General features: G+C 41.4%; 1 protein-coding gene across 6 annotated transcripts in view; it reads right to left on the reverse strand.

Annotated features, from left to right (window-relative positions):
- Positions 1-15,848, reverse strand: part of LRRC7 (leucine rich repeat containing 7) — a 379,203-nt gene that overhangs the window by 57,531 nt on the left and 305,824 nt on the right. For all 6 annotated transcript variants that reach the window (XM_074961545.1, XM_074961546.1, XM_074961548.1 and 3 more), the window contains one exon: positions 2,858-3,058. In XM_074961545.1, the coding sequence (XP_074817646.1) occupies positions 2,858-3,058 (201 nt within the window). The remainder of the gene's footprint in view (positions 1-2,857; positions 3,059-15,848) is intronic.

Raw genomic sequence — 15,848 nt, forward strand, 5'->3', positions numbered from 1 at the left:
TGTACAATATTGTACACTAAAACCATGTTACTATTGCTCTTATTTTCATAGTTTTATAAGGTTTATACTTTATTAATTGCTTTTAGTAATATGATTGAAAGCAAATATAAGTGAGAGGATTGCCACATATACAGTCCTTCGAGAGTACTATTATACTTCTGTAGTGATAGTTTAATGTTTTTGCCTTACATGTAGTTATGCCTTCTCAAAATTCCTTAAATTCCTTGTCAGCCAGTTTAGTCAGTCCCTCAATGTTGGCACAACGAATATATATATTTGTTTCTCACACATACTCCATGTTTATTGTAATATATTCAAGACCTTAAATTATTTTGATACACCAGAGTTACAGTTCCTTTATACTATTTTGTATTTCCTATACAACATAATAAATACACACACAACTTAAAGCTGGCCATTATTTAATAACATTTTGCCAATGCCTCAGTCAGTTTCCATCCCAGTATACAAACTTATCATCCAATGTCCTTTTTGAAAATGTACATGTGTAGCATTCTCAAGCTGTGATATACTGTAATTTTTGAAGCACACTGCATGTTAAGTTTCTTATTGTACCTCTGAACTTTCTGTATGTTCTTTCTTCTTCCTGTATGGGATTTTCAAAGTCAAGTTATGAATGTTGTCTGAATCAGACAGGTGGCTCTTTTGGAATGCTTTATTTTCTATTGCTTGGTCTACACTACAGAGTTAGGTCAATGTAAGCTGCCTTACACTGACCTAATTGTGTCAGTGTCTACACTACAGCCTTGCTCCCACCGATGTAAATGCCTTACTACAGCGACATCATAATTCCACTTCCACAAGAGGCGCAGGGATTAGCTTCGTGTAGTTAGGGCAGCGCAGTGTCCATATAGACACTGTTACTTACATCGGCTGTGGGCTGTCATGCTTGTCAATTTCACAGCTCCCTCCAGAACCATGAAATTGAAAAGAAAGGCTGTTAGGCTCCCTGCTATGAACCCCACATGTGGCTCACAGCTTGGGCTGTTACCCTGGGGCGAGTGGGGAGCTCCAGCTAGACCCCGGCTGCCCCCCAGCTCCTGCCCTCCCGCCTGGCTGCCACCCACGGTGTCCACTTCAGGCTGGGCTGCCACCCAGGCTCCTGGCTCCCCGCTGAGAGCCCTGATACCTCCCAACTCCCAGCTGGGCTGCCACCCAGCTCCCCGGTCCTCACCAGGCTACCGCCCGGGCTCCCTAGTCCCCCACCTGGGCTTCCCGCTCCCCGCCAGGCTGCCACCTGGGCTCTCTGTTTCCCACTGGGAGCCCAGCTGCTACCTGGGCTCCCGGCTCCTGGACCAGGTGCCACCTGGGCTCCGGGCTCCCTGCTGTTCAAAGCTAAATGATACAATACAGATTTATCTAGTTGATGAGAACAAAATGGCACAAACACCCTGACTGAAGGAACAGGATTGTAACAACATTTGGTGAAAGTTAAATGATTAGAATGTATTTCAGAGAGTTAAAAGAAATAACATTTGGATTCAAGGACTTTAAAGAAAACAGCAAATTATTTGATTTTGAAAACTCTGATTCAAAGAAAGCAGCTGAAGCAGTACCTAGATTTTGCGAACATTTGTGGAAGCAGTCCCAAGGGAAAATAAGTGTGCTAAAGTGTGCTTTAATAAGAACAAGCCCAAAAGAAATGGAAATATTGTCACTGTAAATGAAACACATACCAGTGCAATAAGTGGAGCAACGGTTACTAGGACTATTGGATGTGTGAAAACAACCCAATCTGCAGTGGTACATGCACAATGGGAGAAGACAAATTAATGTAATTACACAGCAACGGCCGGCCACAGGGTGGTACCTTTCAAGGATAATGCATCAATTGTAACAGTTAAATTACAAAGAAGTGAAAAGAAAATTTGATAAAGATTGAATGACTTTGTTTTCTAATTTATTTTCTTTTTAAAATCTGGGTTTTGTAGGGGCTTCCAAAAGTGTGTGAGGTGCTTTCCATGGATCTCTCCAGGTATGTTATAAAATGATCAGTAAGTACTGCAAGCATCATCAAAGCTGTAATTCGTGTTTTTAAATTGTAATTAATTGGTTTAAAAAAGAGTCTAACTTCAGACTTTGTATAAGTGAGCAAATGTCCACTGAGATCAAAGGAATTGACTTACACCAGCTCTGAATTTGGCTCCATATAGCTAGTACTAAATTTTGGAAACAACTTTCAACAATGTTCACGCTAGAATTGCAGCCTTTTACAATATAAGGACAATATAAGGACTTACCTTCTCTTGGTAAGTATCTATTTTTTAAGGAGCAGGTTCCACAACTCACACTCACAATGAATAGTACCTTACTTCATAAGTAGTTCAACTGACATCTATGAGACTTCTGCAGTAAATACTATTGAATGGGCCTGACGTAAAGTTCATTGAAGTCAATGGAAAGACTCTTGTTGACTTCAGTAACCTTAGGATCAGACTCAGTGTGAGTAAATGGCAGACTCTTGCCCTAAATCATTATATTTGCCATTACATATCTGAATCAAGAAGACACTTATGAGTATATGGTTGAGATGTAAATTATTATATGGTCTATTCTGCTACTGCTATGTATATCTCACTGCCATTAAAATTTAGGAGAGTTACAGACACACATGAACAGCAGAATAGATCCTTATGTAAATTCAGACTGAAAATTTAGAAAATGAGTCCTAATTAATTTTAAAGAAAAACTAGGAAAAATTAATCTGATTCTAATAAAAAAGTTAAAACCAGAAAAAATTGCCTATGATTTTAAGATCAGATATAAAACAATGTAATTGAGCCAGGTTAAAACCCACATTGAGCTCTGGAAATTAACAATAATCTTGTAATATTACCTCCACTGAAATCTCCTTTGCTGCCATAGGCCACTTGTGCTCATACTTTTCTTTCATAGTTTGCTCACTGTTGGCAGCTGGTGTTGAGTTCTCAGGCCTCACTCCATGGCTTGTTTTACCAACCAGATTTTGAACAGATTTTACCATGTTCTTTAAATCTTCTGGGTATGGAGTTGGATAACGTTTTAGATTTATTTCAACCTAAACATTTATCAAAAGAATTAAAGCACAAATACAAAATAAAAATAACATGCAAGTTAAATCTATGGTTACAGTACTATGGATAAGTGTATAATGTACAAGCAGTAAATTAAAATATTTGAGAAATGTGCTACATACATTTGTCACTATGAGCTGTGTGAATAACTGATTTTTCAGTTCAGTGGTTGAACATTTTGTTTCATTTGACATCATTGTTTTTACCTTTAAAAAAATTAAACTGAAGCAAAATCAAACAGTAGTTTCAATCAAAAAATCAAAATGATTCATTTAAAAAATGTCAAAATTAAACATTTCTTTCTTTGCTAAACAATTTAGCAAATTCAACATTAATTCACAAAGTTTCGTTTGAAAAATTTCACTGAGATCTAATTACGAGTCATTTTCAAAGTCTGTGGGCTGGAATCTAATTTCAGTTATACTAGTGTCTATCTAAAGTATAACTTCCCCCTCTGATGTCAATCACAGATCAGAATTTTTCCCTTTATGTTCAGTTTTTTACCATGTAAGAATACTGAGGTTCATATTCTACTCTCGGATTAAGACCACTATCAGATCAGATCACATCCTGTTCTTAATGACATCTGTGAAAATCCAGAATAATTTTCCTATATTCATTGGAGTTATTTTGGATTTACATCAGAATAACTGAGAGCAAAATCTAACCTACTGGGGAACTATTTGTCCCTTGATATGTACATGTAGCTTGCAGTGATGTCAATGAGATCTATTCTTATGCATAAACAAAAACAGGAGAATAAATCCTTAGTGACTTAGCAGTGAGTCACACTGAATGGTACCTTACTCCTGATAGTCCTGTATAGCCCTGTTGATTTCCTATACTACTCAGTGTGACTCAGGGTGGCATAACTAATTCCTTAAAGATATACATAATAGTATCTTAATTTCTATCAGTAGAAAATTTTCTAAGTAGAAAATATATCTAAGGTCCCCAAATGCAGCAGACATCTGTTGATATGCATGTCCTAGAAATTCAAAAACATGACTGATTTGAAAACTAAAAGCTATGGGAACTAGTATTCAGTTCTTTACTATAATAAAGTATATATTAAAGATAGTATGTTTTGACATGCTTTTAAATACAAAATGTAAATGTATGATTACTATATTACAAGTTAATATGGAACTCCCACAGGAAAAAGAAATTGGAAATGATGTGTAAAATATAGCCTTGCTAAAGCATTGGTTGATTTACAGTTGAAGGAAATAATATTTATATGTGGCCTAATTATGCATTTGATTTACCACAAAATCTGGGCCATGATTTAAATGGAAGAATATAACCTTATGGGTGACTGGGAATCAAGCCATACAGTCTATGCATGATGAAGGAGTATTGAAAAATACACTGTATCTAAATGAACTACATAAAGAGAGACAAGTCATACAATACAATGGTCTTCAATAAGACTCAGTTTATCACTGTATTAACATTTAGTAAAAAAAATACTGGCAGCTGTGCTAGACAAAAATCTGTTGGGATGCATGTATTTTCATAATTGATATTAAAATGATATTAGAATAACAATTACCAATGAATTCTAGATTTCCTTTGTATTAGTATTCTTTTATATTTCACATTTAATGCTACCTCAGACGTAGCATGTCACTGGAGGAAAAAAACTTCCAAAGTGCTAAATTCCTGAATGGAAGAATTTCTTTTTAAATGTCAAATATCAAATACATTTCAGCAGACAATAACTGATTTACCGTCAATTTCAAGTATGAAAGATACAAAGTGAAAGTTATGCACAACTCCAATAAAAATTGGTTACCCAATACCAATGATTTAATTAAATATCCAAACAACAAACCAAATTCTGTGCTGAGTTATAAAACTCAGCTGAAATCACTAGAGTTGCACAGGGCACTAGCACTCTCCCCCCAAAAATCTGGCCCTACATGTTAAGTGATAGACTTGTATTCACAAAAACATTCTGTGCTTCTCTGTAGTCCTCCTTCACACTGGAAATATGACTGAAGTTACATTAGAGCATGGGCAGTCAATTATTTTTTGTATAGGTCCAAATTTCTTGGTCAAGGTATAGTCAAGGTCCAGACCCTCACCCAGATCCCCTCTCCTAACCCGCAATTGCCCCCTCCCCCGCCCCACAAGCTTCCCAATCACCTGCCAGCTTCCCACCCTCCCTGTCCGGAGAGTAAGGGGACCTTATTTCCCTAAACTGAAAACGGGACATATGGGACTGGTTTGAACTACATGGTTCAACAAATTTGAAGTGCTTCCCCACCAATTGAGCCAAATAGCAAAGATGGGGTGGGAGAGGAATGGGTATGGGCTGGGAGTTGGGCAGCAAAGCCGGATGTGAATGTGTGTGAGTACTTTTGAGCTCGGAGCCAGGAGGTGAAGTTGTTGGACTATGATCCACTAGCAGTGTGATGCTCCTTTTGGGGGCCGGGATAGCAGAGGGACAAGAAGGAGGTTCTGGGTAGCAGGAAGGACCAAGAAGACTCCAGATAGCATCCCTGAAGAGATGGGGGGAGGCCGGGATGTGGCAGAAGTGGGTGACTGGAAGTGGACTGGGACGGGAAAGAGGCAGGCTGAAGGAGCAGGGGCTGGAGAGGACTCTGGGGATTGGCCCCAAAGGACAGGAAAGGGGAGGACATGAAGCCAGGGTGGGGAGCTCCAGGGACCACTTGGGGAGGGGAGGCACAAGGCCAGGGAGCGGGCTCCGGGCACCGCTTAGGGGTGGGAGGGGCTACGGGGACCACTTGAAGCACAAGCATGGCTCTGTGCTCAGCTTCAGCCTGCGTGCAGAGGCTATATGTGACTGTGGCTAGTGGAGGGCCCAAATGAAAGATTCTGTGGGGTTACATGCCCCCCCCCCCCGCAATTTTCCAGGAGGCAGCACCGCCCCTGGAAGTGGCACTCTCCATGTGTCCCTGCAGCCAGGAAGAGAGGAAGCAGTAGGGCAGCTGGCTCAGCTCCTTCTCCCGCCCCCACCCCCATGGGGCCGCTTTGCCTTCCCACACTGCCTCTCACCTGTAGATCACTGATTCTCAACCAGGGGTACACGTACCCCTGGGGGTACACAGAGGTCTTCCAGAGGGTACATCAACTAATCTAGATATTTGCCTTGTTTTACAACAGGCTACATAAAAAGCACTAGCGAAGTCAGTACAAATAAAATTTCATACAAAGACTTGCTTATACTGCTCTATACACTGAAATGTAAGTACAATATTTATATTCCAATTGATTTCTTTTATAACTATATGGTAAAAATGAGAAAGTAAGCAATTTGACAGTAATAGTGTGCTCTGACTTTTGGATTTTTATGTCTGATCTTCTAAGCAAGTAGTTTTTAAGAGAGGTGAAACCTGGGGGTATGCAAGACACATCAGACTCATGAAAGGGGTACAGTAATCTAGAAAGGTTGAGAGCCAGTGCTGTAGATGGTCTGCAAAGCAGGCAGCAGTGCTGAGACTCCAGCAGCAGGGAAGGCAAAGCAGTCCCATGTGAGGGGGACAGAAGGAGGAGCTCAGCCTGCTGCTTCCTCCCTCCCAGTGGCGGATTAAAGATTTTGCAGCCCCTAGGTCCTGAAATAATTGCCACCCCACCCTGCCCCAGCTCACCTCCACCTCCTCCCCTGAGCGCACTGCCGGGTCCTGCTTCTCCCCGCTCCCTGCCAGTGCTTGTGCGCGAAACAGCTTCGCAAAGGAGGGGGAAAAAGGGGGGAACGTGGCACACTCAGGAGAGGAGGCGGGGCCGGGGCAGGGATTTGGGGAAGAGGACCAATAGGGACAGGGAGGGGGCGGGAATGGGGGCAGGGAAGGGGTGGAGTTGGTACGGGGGTGGAGGGCACAAACCAGCACCGGGGGAAGCAGCCTCTGGCTGATGAAGTGAGCTGTAGCTCACGAAAGCTTATGCTCAAATAAATTGGTTAGTCTCTAAGGTGCCACAAGTACTCCTTTTCTTTTTGCGAATACAGACTAACACGGCTGTTACTCTGAAACCTGTTATAAATTTGCCGCCCCTGCAAATTTGCCTTGTCGGCCTAGGCGTTAATACACAGCTGCTCCCTCCCAGCACTGCAGGGACACACACAATGCGTCTGCCAGGAGGAGTGCTAACTCCTTGCTTCTGGGAGTATCCTCCAGAGGCATCTGGAGCTGTCCATGTATCGCCTCTGCCCCTGCGGTCCACTCAAAAGTGTCTGGTCTAGATTTGGATCATGGTCTGCCTATTGATTATCCCTGCATTAGAGAGACAAGGTGGGTGAGGTAATATCTTTTATGGGACCAACTTCTGTTGGTGAGAGAGACAAGCTTTTGAGCTTACACAGAGCTCTTCTTCAGGTCTGGGAAACTAAGGCTATGTCTACACTGCACCTTCGCTGGTAAAACTTTTGTCACTCAGGGGTATGAAAAAAACACACCCCTGACTAACAAAAGTTTTACCAACAAAAAGCACCAGTGTGGACAGCACTTTGTCAGTGGGAGAGACTCTCCCGACAATGAAACTACCAACCCCTCATTGGGGGTGGTTTTATTTTGTCTGCAGGGGAGCTCTCTCCTGCAGACAAAGAGCGGCTACACTGTGTACCTTACAGCAGCAAGGCTTTAGCAGCACAGCTGTGTCACTATAAGCTGCACAGTGTAGACATAGCCTAACTCAAAGTGCCACTGCTAAATATAAGATTTGAACAGATTGTTTAGCATAAGTAAATAACACACGTTTCAAGGGACCATTCCAGGTGAAGTAGCTCATTAACACCCCTCCAGTCATATGATGCATCATTGCCAGAGTCTCATGGCTTCCATGCACAGGGAGTGCGATCGTGCTCTCCCTTGTCTGTTTATGTAAAACATACAAGCCAGGTTGTCTGTAAGGATCTGAATGGTCTTGACTTTGATGACTAGCAGGAAGTTGGAGCAGGCATTGCGGATGGCTCACAGTTCTAACAGATTTATGTGGAGAAGGGATTCTGCAGGGGACCAGCAGCTCTGGATAGAATGCGGATACAGATGTGCCCCTCCAGCCCAAGAACGAAGCGTCCGTAGTGATGGTTAGTGTTGGGGTCTTCTGAACGAAGGGCACCCCTGTGCAGACATTGTCTGGTTGTGTCCACCAGAGTAGGGAGTCTTATTTTGTTTGGCATAGTGAGGCGTTTGTTTATGCTGTGTCTGTGGAGGACATAATTTATATGGAGCCACGCTTGCAGGTAACGCATGTGTAATCTCGTGTGTCTCATGACAAAGGTCATGGTAGCCATGTGGCCGAAAAGTTGAAGGCTAGTCCTGGCAGATACCTGTGGACTGTTTCATGCCATGGATCTGAGATTGGTTAGAGTGATAAAGCGTTGCCTTGGTAGAGTCTGTGGCCTCAGGAAAATTGAGATGGGCCCCAATGAACTCTAGCTGTTGCACAGATGTTAGAGTAGATATTTTTGCATTTATTTGGAGGCCTAATCTCATAAAGAGGGTCCATCTGTTTGGTGGGTTGTAAGGCTGCTTGCCGTGTTGGTGCTTTCAGCAGGCAGTCATCCAAGTACGGGAATATCATGATTCCGTTTCTGCAGAGGTAGGTTGCAACCACTGCTACTACCTTTGAAAAAACTTGAGGGGCAGTGGAGAGGCTGAAAGGAAGAACCTTGTATTGGAAATGTTCCTGTCCAATAGTAAATCGGAGAAACCTCCGATGGGAGGGATGGATCATTATATGAAAATACACATCCAGGAGGTCGAGGGCCGAAAACCACTCCCCTCTTTCTAGTGCTGGGATTATGGTGCCTAGTGTGACCATCTTGAATTGTTGTGTCTTCACAATCTTGTTGAGTCGCCATAGGTCAAGTATGCGTCTCCACCCACCCGACTTTTCCTTCGTGAGAAAATAGTGGGAATAAAATCCCCTCCCTCTGTGTTTTGTTGGAATGGGTTCTACTGCTCTTAGATGTATGAGATGGATTACATCCTGATGCAGTAGATGCTCGTGAGGGGGTCCCTGAAGAGGGCATAGGCGCCGACTCCGTGGGTGCTCCGGGGCTGGAGACCCATGGGGAAAAATTGGTGGAATGAATTCTAGTTTGGCATCTTGAATCATGAATGGAAAATTCATGGATTGAGGGGAAAAGCGCATCATGCAGAGCATCTCCTCCCTTGTTCCAACTATCTCCACTCTAATATGACCTTTCTCAAATCTGCAAAGCCACAACCAAATGTTGTTCACATGCAGAAGCTTTCCCAGGAAGGAGAAGCAGATCATGTCACCCTGGTGTTGATCCCTATTTCCATGCATTCTGAACACACGGCCAGTTTTGTTTATACTTGCTCCTTCTGCACTGCACAGTAAAGTGCATCATTTGAACCAAAGTACAGAACACTTGTCCTGTACAGTATGTCTTCTTTTAAAAAGTACAGTTTATTCAAGTGAAACATCACTATTGAAACACATTCATATTGCACTGAAATAGATATTCATGCTGTGTTTGTAATGTATATAAGTATAAATATGATATGATGAAATATGTTTTAATGACTGGAAACAATTTTTTATTTCAGAAGATGGAGAAAGCACTAGAGGAGAGATTGTTCTTGATTTGATTTTGACTAATAGGGAGGAACTGGTTGAGAATTTGAAACTGGAAGGCAGCTTGGGTGAAAGTAATCATGAAATGAGGCGTTCATGATTCTAATGAATAGTAGGAGAGAAAATAAAGAAACAGAATAAAGAATGGATTTCAAGAAGGCAGACTTTAGCATAATCAGGGAGTTGGTAGGTAAGATCCCCTGGGAAGCAAGTCTAAGGGAAAAAACAGTTCAAGAGAGTTGGCAGTTTTTCAAAGAAACATTATTACCCCACTGCATAGGAAAGATAGGAAGTATAGAAGAGACCTCCTGGGGTTAATCAGGAGATCTTTGATGTTCTGAAACTCAAAAAAGAATCCTACAAAAAGTGGAAACTAGGTCAAATTACGAAGGAAGAATATTAAAAAAAAGCCAACACAAGCATGTAGGGACAAAATTAGAAAGGCCAAGGCATAAAATGAGATTAAATGAGCTAGAGACATAAAAAATAACAAGACGACATTCTATAAATACATTAGAAGCAAGAGGATGACCAAGGCCCATTACTCAATGAGTGGGGGAAAGACAATAACAGAACATGTGGAAATGACAGTACTAAATGATTTTTTTGTTTCAGTTTTCACCAAAAGGTTAGAAGCGATCAGACGTCTAAAAAAGGGAATGCTAATGAAAATGAGGCAGGCTCTCAGGCTAAAATAGGGAAAGAACAAGTTAAAAATTAGATGTCTTCAAGTCGGCAGGGCCTGATTAAATACATCCTAGAATACTCAAGGAGCTGACTGAGGTGATACCTGACCCATTAGCAATTATTTTCAAAAATTAATGGAAGACAGGAGACATTACAGAGGACTGAAATAGGGAAAATGTACTGCCAATCTATAAGAAGGGGGAAAAGGACAACCCAGGAAGTTACAGACCAATCAGCTGAACTTCAGTACCCAGAGCAAATAATCAAGCAATCAATTTTCAAACACCTAAAAGATAATAAGTAACAGTCAACATAGATTTGTCAAGAACAAATCATGTCAAACCAACCTAACAGCTTTCTTTGACAGAGTAACAAGCCTTGTGGATACAGGGGAAGTGGTAGATGTGGTATACCTTGACTTTTGTAAGGCTTTTGATACCATCTTGTATGATGTTTCTCATAAACAAACTAGGGAACTATAGCCTAGATTGAGCTACCATAAGAGGGTGCATAACTGGCTGGAAAATCATTCCCAGAGAGTAGTTATCAGTGGTTCACAGTCAAGCTGGAAGGGCATATCAAGTGGGGTACCACAGGGATTGGTCCTGGATCCAGTTCTGTTCAATATCTTCGTAAATGATTAAGACAATGGCATAGAAAGTACACTTATAAAGTTTGTGGATGATACCAAGCTGAGAGGTGTTGCAAGTGTTTTGGAGGACAGGATTAAAATTCAAAATGATCTGGACAAACTGAAGAAACGGTCTGAAGTAAATAGGATGAAACTCAATATGGACAAATGCCAAGTACTCCTCTTAGTAGACATCAATCAATTGCACACATACAAAATGGGAAATGACTGCTTAGGAAGGAGTACTGCAGAAAGAGATCTGGGAGTCAGAGTGGTTCACAAGCTAAATATGAGTCAACAATATAACACTGCTGCAAAAAAAGCAAACAGCATTCTGGGACGTATCAGTAGGAGTATTGTAAGTAAGACATGAGAAGTAATCCTTCCGCTCTACTCTGCCCTGATAAGTGCTCAATTGGAGTAGTGTGTCCATTTCTAGGCATCACATTCAGGAAAGATGTGGACAAAGTCCAGAAGGAGTGTACAGGGAGATCTTGGTGGATCAGCAAATTGCCTGGACCACTATCAGTAGCTGGAATATTGATTATCATGCTTATCACCAAAAACAGTCAAGTCAGTAGGCCTTAGCATAACTAAACCAGGAGGGGAGTAGATCTGAGTGACCACAAGAAGAGAGCCTTTCCTTGCATCCTTCTTGATAAGATCTCTGTTGAAATTGCTGAGGAATGTATTTTTAGAAAACAGGAAGCTTATCTATATTTGCCCTCTGGGATGTGTTTGTCAGGACGCTCAACGTACAGACTTTGCAAAAACACATCTAATGAGAGATCTGAGGAAAACTCTTGTTTAACCTTTGAAATTGCTTCCTTAAGTTTTTTGATTGATATTTTATTGTCATACTAACACAATAAATAAGGGTGGAGAAGTTTGGAATAGTTGGATCACTTTGTGGACACATCTTAGGACCCCACTGGCAGACAAAAGATTGGCCATCGGACGGCTACAGCTGTACCACTCAAAAACCATTCCAGCTTCGGTAATTATTGAGGGTTGGGGTGTTTTACTAATCTGTTGCGTATGTGCGTCAGTGCTTAAGACTAAATAAAGTGTAGCTTTAAGTAAGAGCACTGTGGTATTGTACTGCTTGTGTCAACCATCTATTAGTCAGATGGCTGTGTCCCCATTGATTTATTTCCTGACATCCCCTTGTCAAGAGTAAAGTTATCAAGAACTTTGGATGTGGAAAACCCCGGGTAACAGGAGAGCAACAAAAATAATAAAATGTCTAGAAAACCTGACCTAGGAGGGAAGATTGAAAAAATTGGGTTTGTTTAGTCTGGAGAAGAGAAGACTGAGGGGAACATGATAATACAGTGGTTCCCAAACTTGTTCCACCGCTTGTGCAGGGAAAGCCCCGGGCGGGCCGCGCCAGTTTGTTTACCTGCCGCGTCCGGAGATTCGGCTGATTGTGGCTCCCAGTGGCCGTGGTTCGCTGCTCCAGGCCAATGGGAGCTGCTGGAAGCGGCGCGGGCCAAGGGATCGGCTGAACCTGCAGACGCGGCAGGTAAACAAACCGGCACGGCCCACCAGGGGCTTTCCTTGCAGAAGCGGCGGAACAAGTTTGGGAACCATTGTGATAATAGTTTTCAAGTACGTAAAAGGCTGTTACAAGGAGGAGGGTGAAAAATTGTTCTCGTTAACCTCTGAGGATAGGACAAGAAGGAATGGGGTTAATTGCAGCAAGGGAGATTTAGGTTGAAGATTTGGAAAACTTCTGAACTGTCAGGGCACCTAAGCACTGTAACAAATTGCCTAGGGAGGCTGTGGAATCTCCATCATTAGAAGTTTTTAAGAACAGGTTAGACAAATACCTCTGAGGAATGGTCTAGTCATTACTTATTCCTGCCTCAAGTGCAGGGGACTGGACTGACCTACTGAGGTCCCTTCCAGTCCTACACTTTTATGATTCTATGAATGCTATAAACAGAAAAGGACAATGCTTTCCATAACTGAGTACTGGCAAATAGCATATGATGCAATTTAGATTTCCTCACCTCTTAGAGCTGGAAGTCAAGATTTTGACTGCTAGCATCTCTATTAACATTTGAAAATTTCTAGTGCCCTATGATTAACATAGTAGTTTTTGTATATATAAAAGTATGCAACTATTTCAAAATGCTTTGTTATAATTTAACTAAGTGCATAAGAAACATGAACACCATCCAAGTAACAGTAGTAATAATACTGTGAACATTTTCTGTGCAATCATGTTATCATAGTTATTCATACACAATGTTAAAATATAGTTCTGAAAATTCTTTAGGAAACATTACAAACATAAATAAAGACAAAGAAGGTTCTTTGTATTGTAATGGAAACTCTTTTAGTTTATTGGCAATTTTCTATATTATTATATGTCTTTTAACAATTGTAACTAAATTATATTTATGTCACACTGTATTTTTAGAACTAGAAGTAATATTCTACTATACAGAGCTAATAGGACTACAAATTCTTCACATTATGAAGCAGTAATACTATGTTAATACAAGAATGGTATTCTGTTCCAGCTCATTTCTAAATTGTTAGAAAAGGTCAATAGTGCAATTTTTGGTTTTTTGAACTGATAATATACTAATGGATAAAACTGGCATTTTAATCCACTATTCACTGGGTTTGTACTTATGTACTGAACCAGAAAACTGTGATCAATCTCCTGTAAGATTTCAATGTAACCTATTAATTATGAGTGCATGACTTTTAAGTCAATGTATTTTCTATTTAACACCAAATAAACAGTGGACTAGAGTGTATTTAATCTGATCACAACCAAGTGGAAGAGAACTCATAATAAAACAAAAGAAAAAAAGTCAAAAGAAAATTGAAGCTCCAAACATAAAATACAAATAGAAGCCATAATTTTATTAAGTTTTTGATTTATTTTTTAGAATTTAAAAATCTGTGATTTTATTGTTACTCATAAGACATTATCTCAGATGTCATTTTCTGGTTTGGGTCTCTTACAGTAATGGTCAAAGACTTACAATGGTGAAGTATTTATTCTGTAATAATTCACTAGACATTTTTGTGCCCACCTGAGGACAGATGGAACTGATGATGCTCTCACACCCATGAAAATAAAAAACGACTCCAATGACAATCCTGGAGTTACATTCATTTAAAACTCTCACTCAGGCCCAGAAAATGGTCCAGGCTCTCTATATAGTGCACGAACTGGGAGGATGCTCTTTTCACTCTCTATTCCTTGAACACTTATGGCTACAACATGGCCCTCTTTGAGGTATCATTTGATAAAGGAATTTAGGGATCACATAAAATGTAAGTATTAATTAAAAGGCTATAAGGTAGCGAAGGGGGAACTGTGGGGCGGGAGTGGGGGAGGATTCTGCCTCATGAGTCACCTACTCAGGGCTATGGCTAAGTGCTCCAAAACAGCATCTAATCCTGTGTGCTAAGTGCTCTGTCTTCTGCATGTTATGTGAATTATGAATTCCTTTTTACTCCTCCTAAGTATCCCAAAGTAGTATGTAGCAGTGGAAGTGATGTCACCATTAATTCGTTCTACTAATATTTGTCCCTACATCCAATAGCATTCCTTATTATATCTTTCTACACTGAGGGAGCTAACTTCATCTCTTGTATTTAGTATAAAATGGAAAAAGATCCCTAGAAAGTGTATTTCATTCATTTGATATGAATGTGTAAGATTAGCCTGTTGTAAAAGGACCATCTCTAATTGGCTATCAGCTTGCATCTCTCTCACATTATTATTCTTTACCTGGGCTGTCACAAGAAGGGCATGTCAAGATGCACTTAGACTGTGGCAGCCAGTATCATTTCAGTCCTGCCAGACCAGGTTGCAAACATTCATGTGCAATTTTCTGTCTCCATGCATTCATAAAATGTATCTCAGGTATTTATGGAGGCACCTATCACCTTTGTATCTAAACAGCAAGGCAAAATATTATGGGTCTTAGAGTATCACGGGAAAAAATGGTTATTAACCTTCCATAACTGTTGTTCTTCGAGATGTGTTGCTCATTCCCATTCCATGCTAGGTGAGCGTGTGCCGCATGCACTTTTGCCAGAGATTTTTCCCTTATTGGCTTAGTCCTTTCAATATAAAAGGCGAGGGCCCGCCTAAAGTCCAACACATGAAGCCAACATTCCTCAGCAGACTTATGAGGTTTTGGGAAAAAGACAGGTAGAAAAATGACCTGGTTATTGTGGAATTGTGACACCACCTTTGGTAGAAAGGCTGGATAGGGACGTAGTTGTACCTTGTCCTTGAAGAACACCATGTAAGGAGGTGCCAACGTAAGGGCTTTGATCTCAGAAATCCTTTTGGCCAAGGTGATAGCCACCAGGAAGGTGACCTTCCAGGAGAGAAGCAGTAGGGAGCACGATGCTAACAACTCGAAGGGGGCCCCTGTGAGCCTTGATAGGACAAGGTTTAAGTCCTAAGGGGGGGCTCGCAAACTTGAGGATAGAGTCTTTCCAGCCCCTTGAGAAACTGGACCATCAACTCGTGAGAAAATACCGTTCACTGGAGGGTGGAAGGCTGAAATGGCTGTCAAATGAACCTTAATAGATGCAACAGCCAGACCTTGCTGCTTTAGGTGAGCCAGATAGGCTGCAGGGAAGATCAGAAGGGAGAGAGATTCCATTCCAAGGCCCAACAACAGAAACATTTCCACTGGGCCAAGTAGGTAGCCTTGGTGGAAGCTTTCTATTGCTTAGCAAGACCTGTTGAACCTGATCCGAGCAGGCCAGTTCCTTGGAGTTCAGCCACGCAGCATCCATGCCATCAGGAACAGGGAGGCAAGGTTTGGGTGAAGCAACCTGCCGTGGTCTTCTGAGATCAAGTCTGGGCAGAGTGGGAGCGTGAGTGGGGCTGCCACCGA

This window comes from Natator depressus, chromosome 8 (assembly GCF_965152275.1).
Source record: "Natator depressus isolate rNatDep1 chromosome 8, rNatDep2.hap1, whole genome shotgun sequence".
Taxonomy (NCBI): domain Eukaryota; kingdom Metazoa; phylum Chordata; order Testudines; family Cheloniidae; genus Natator; species Natator depressus.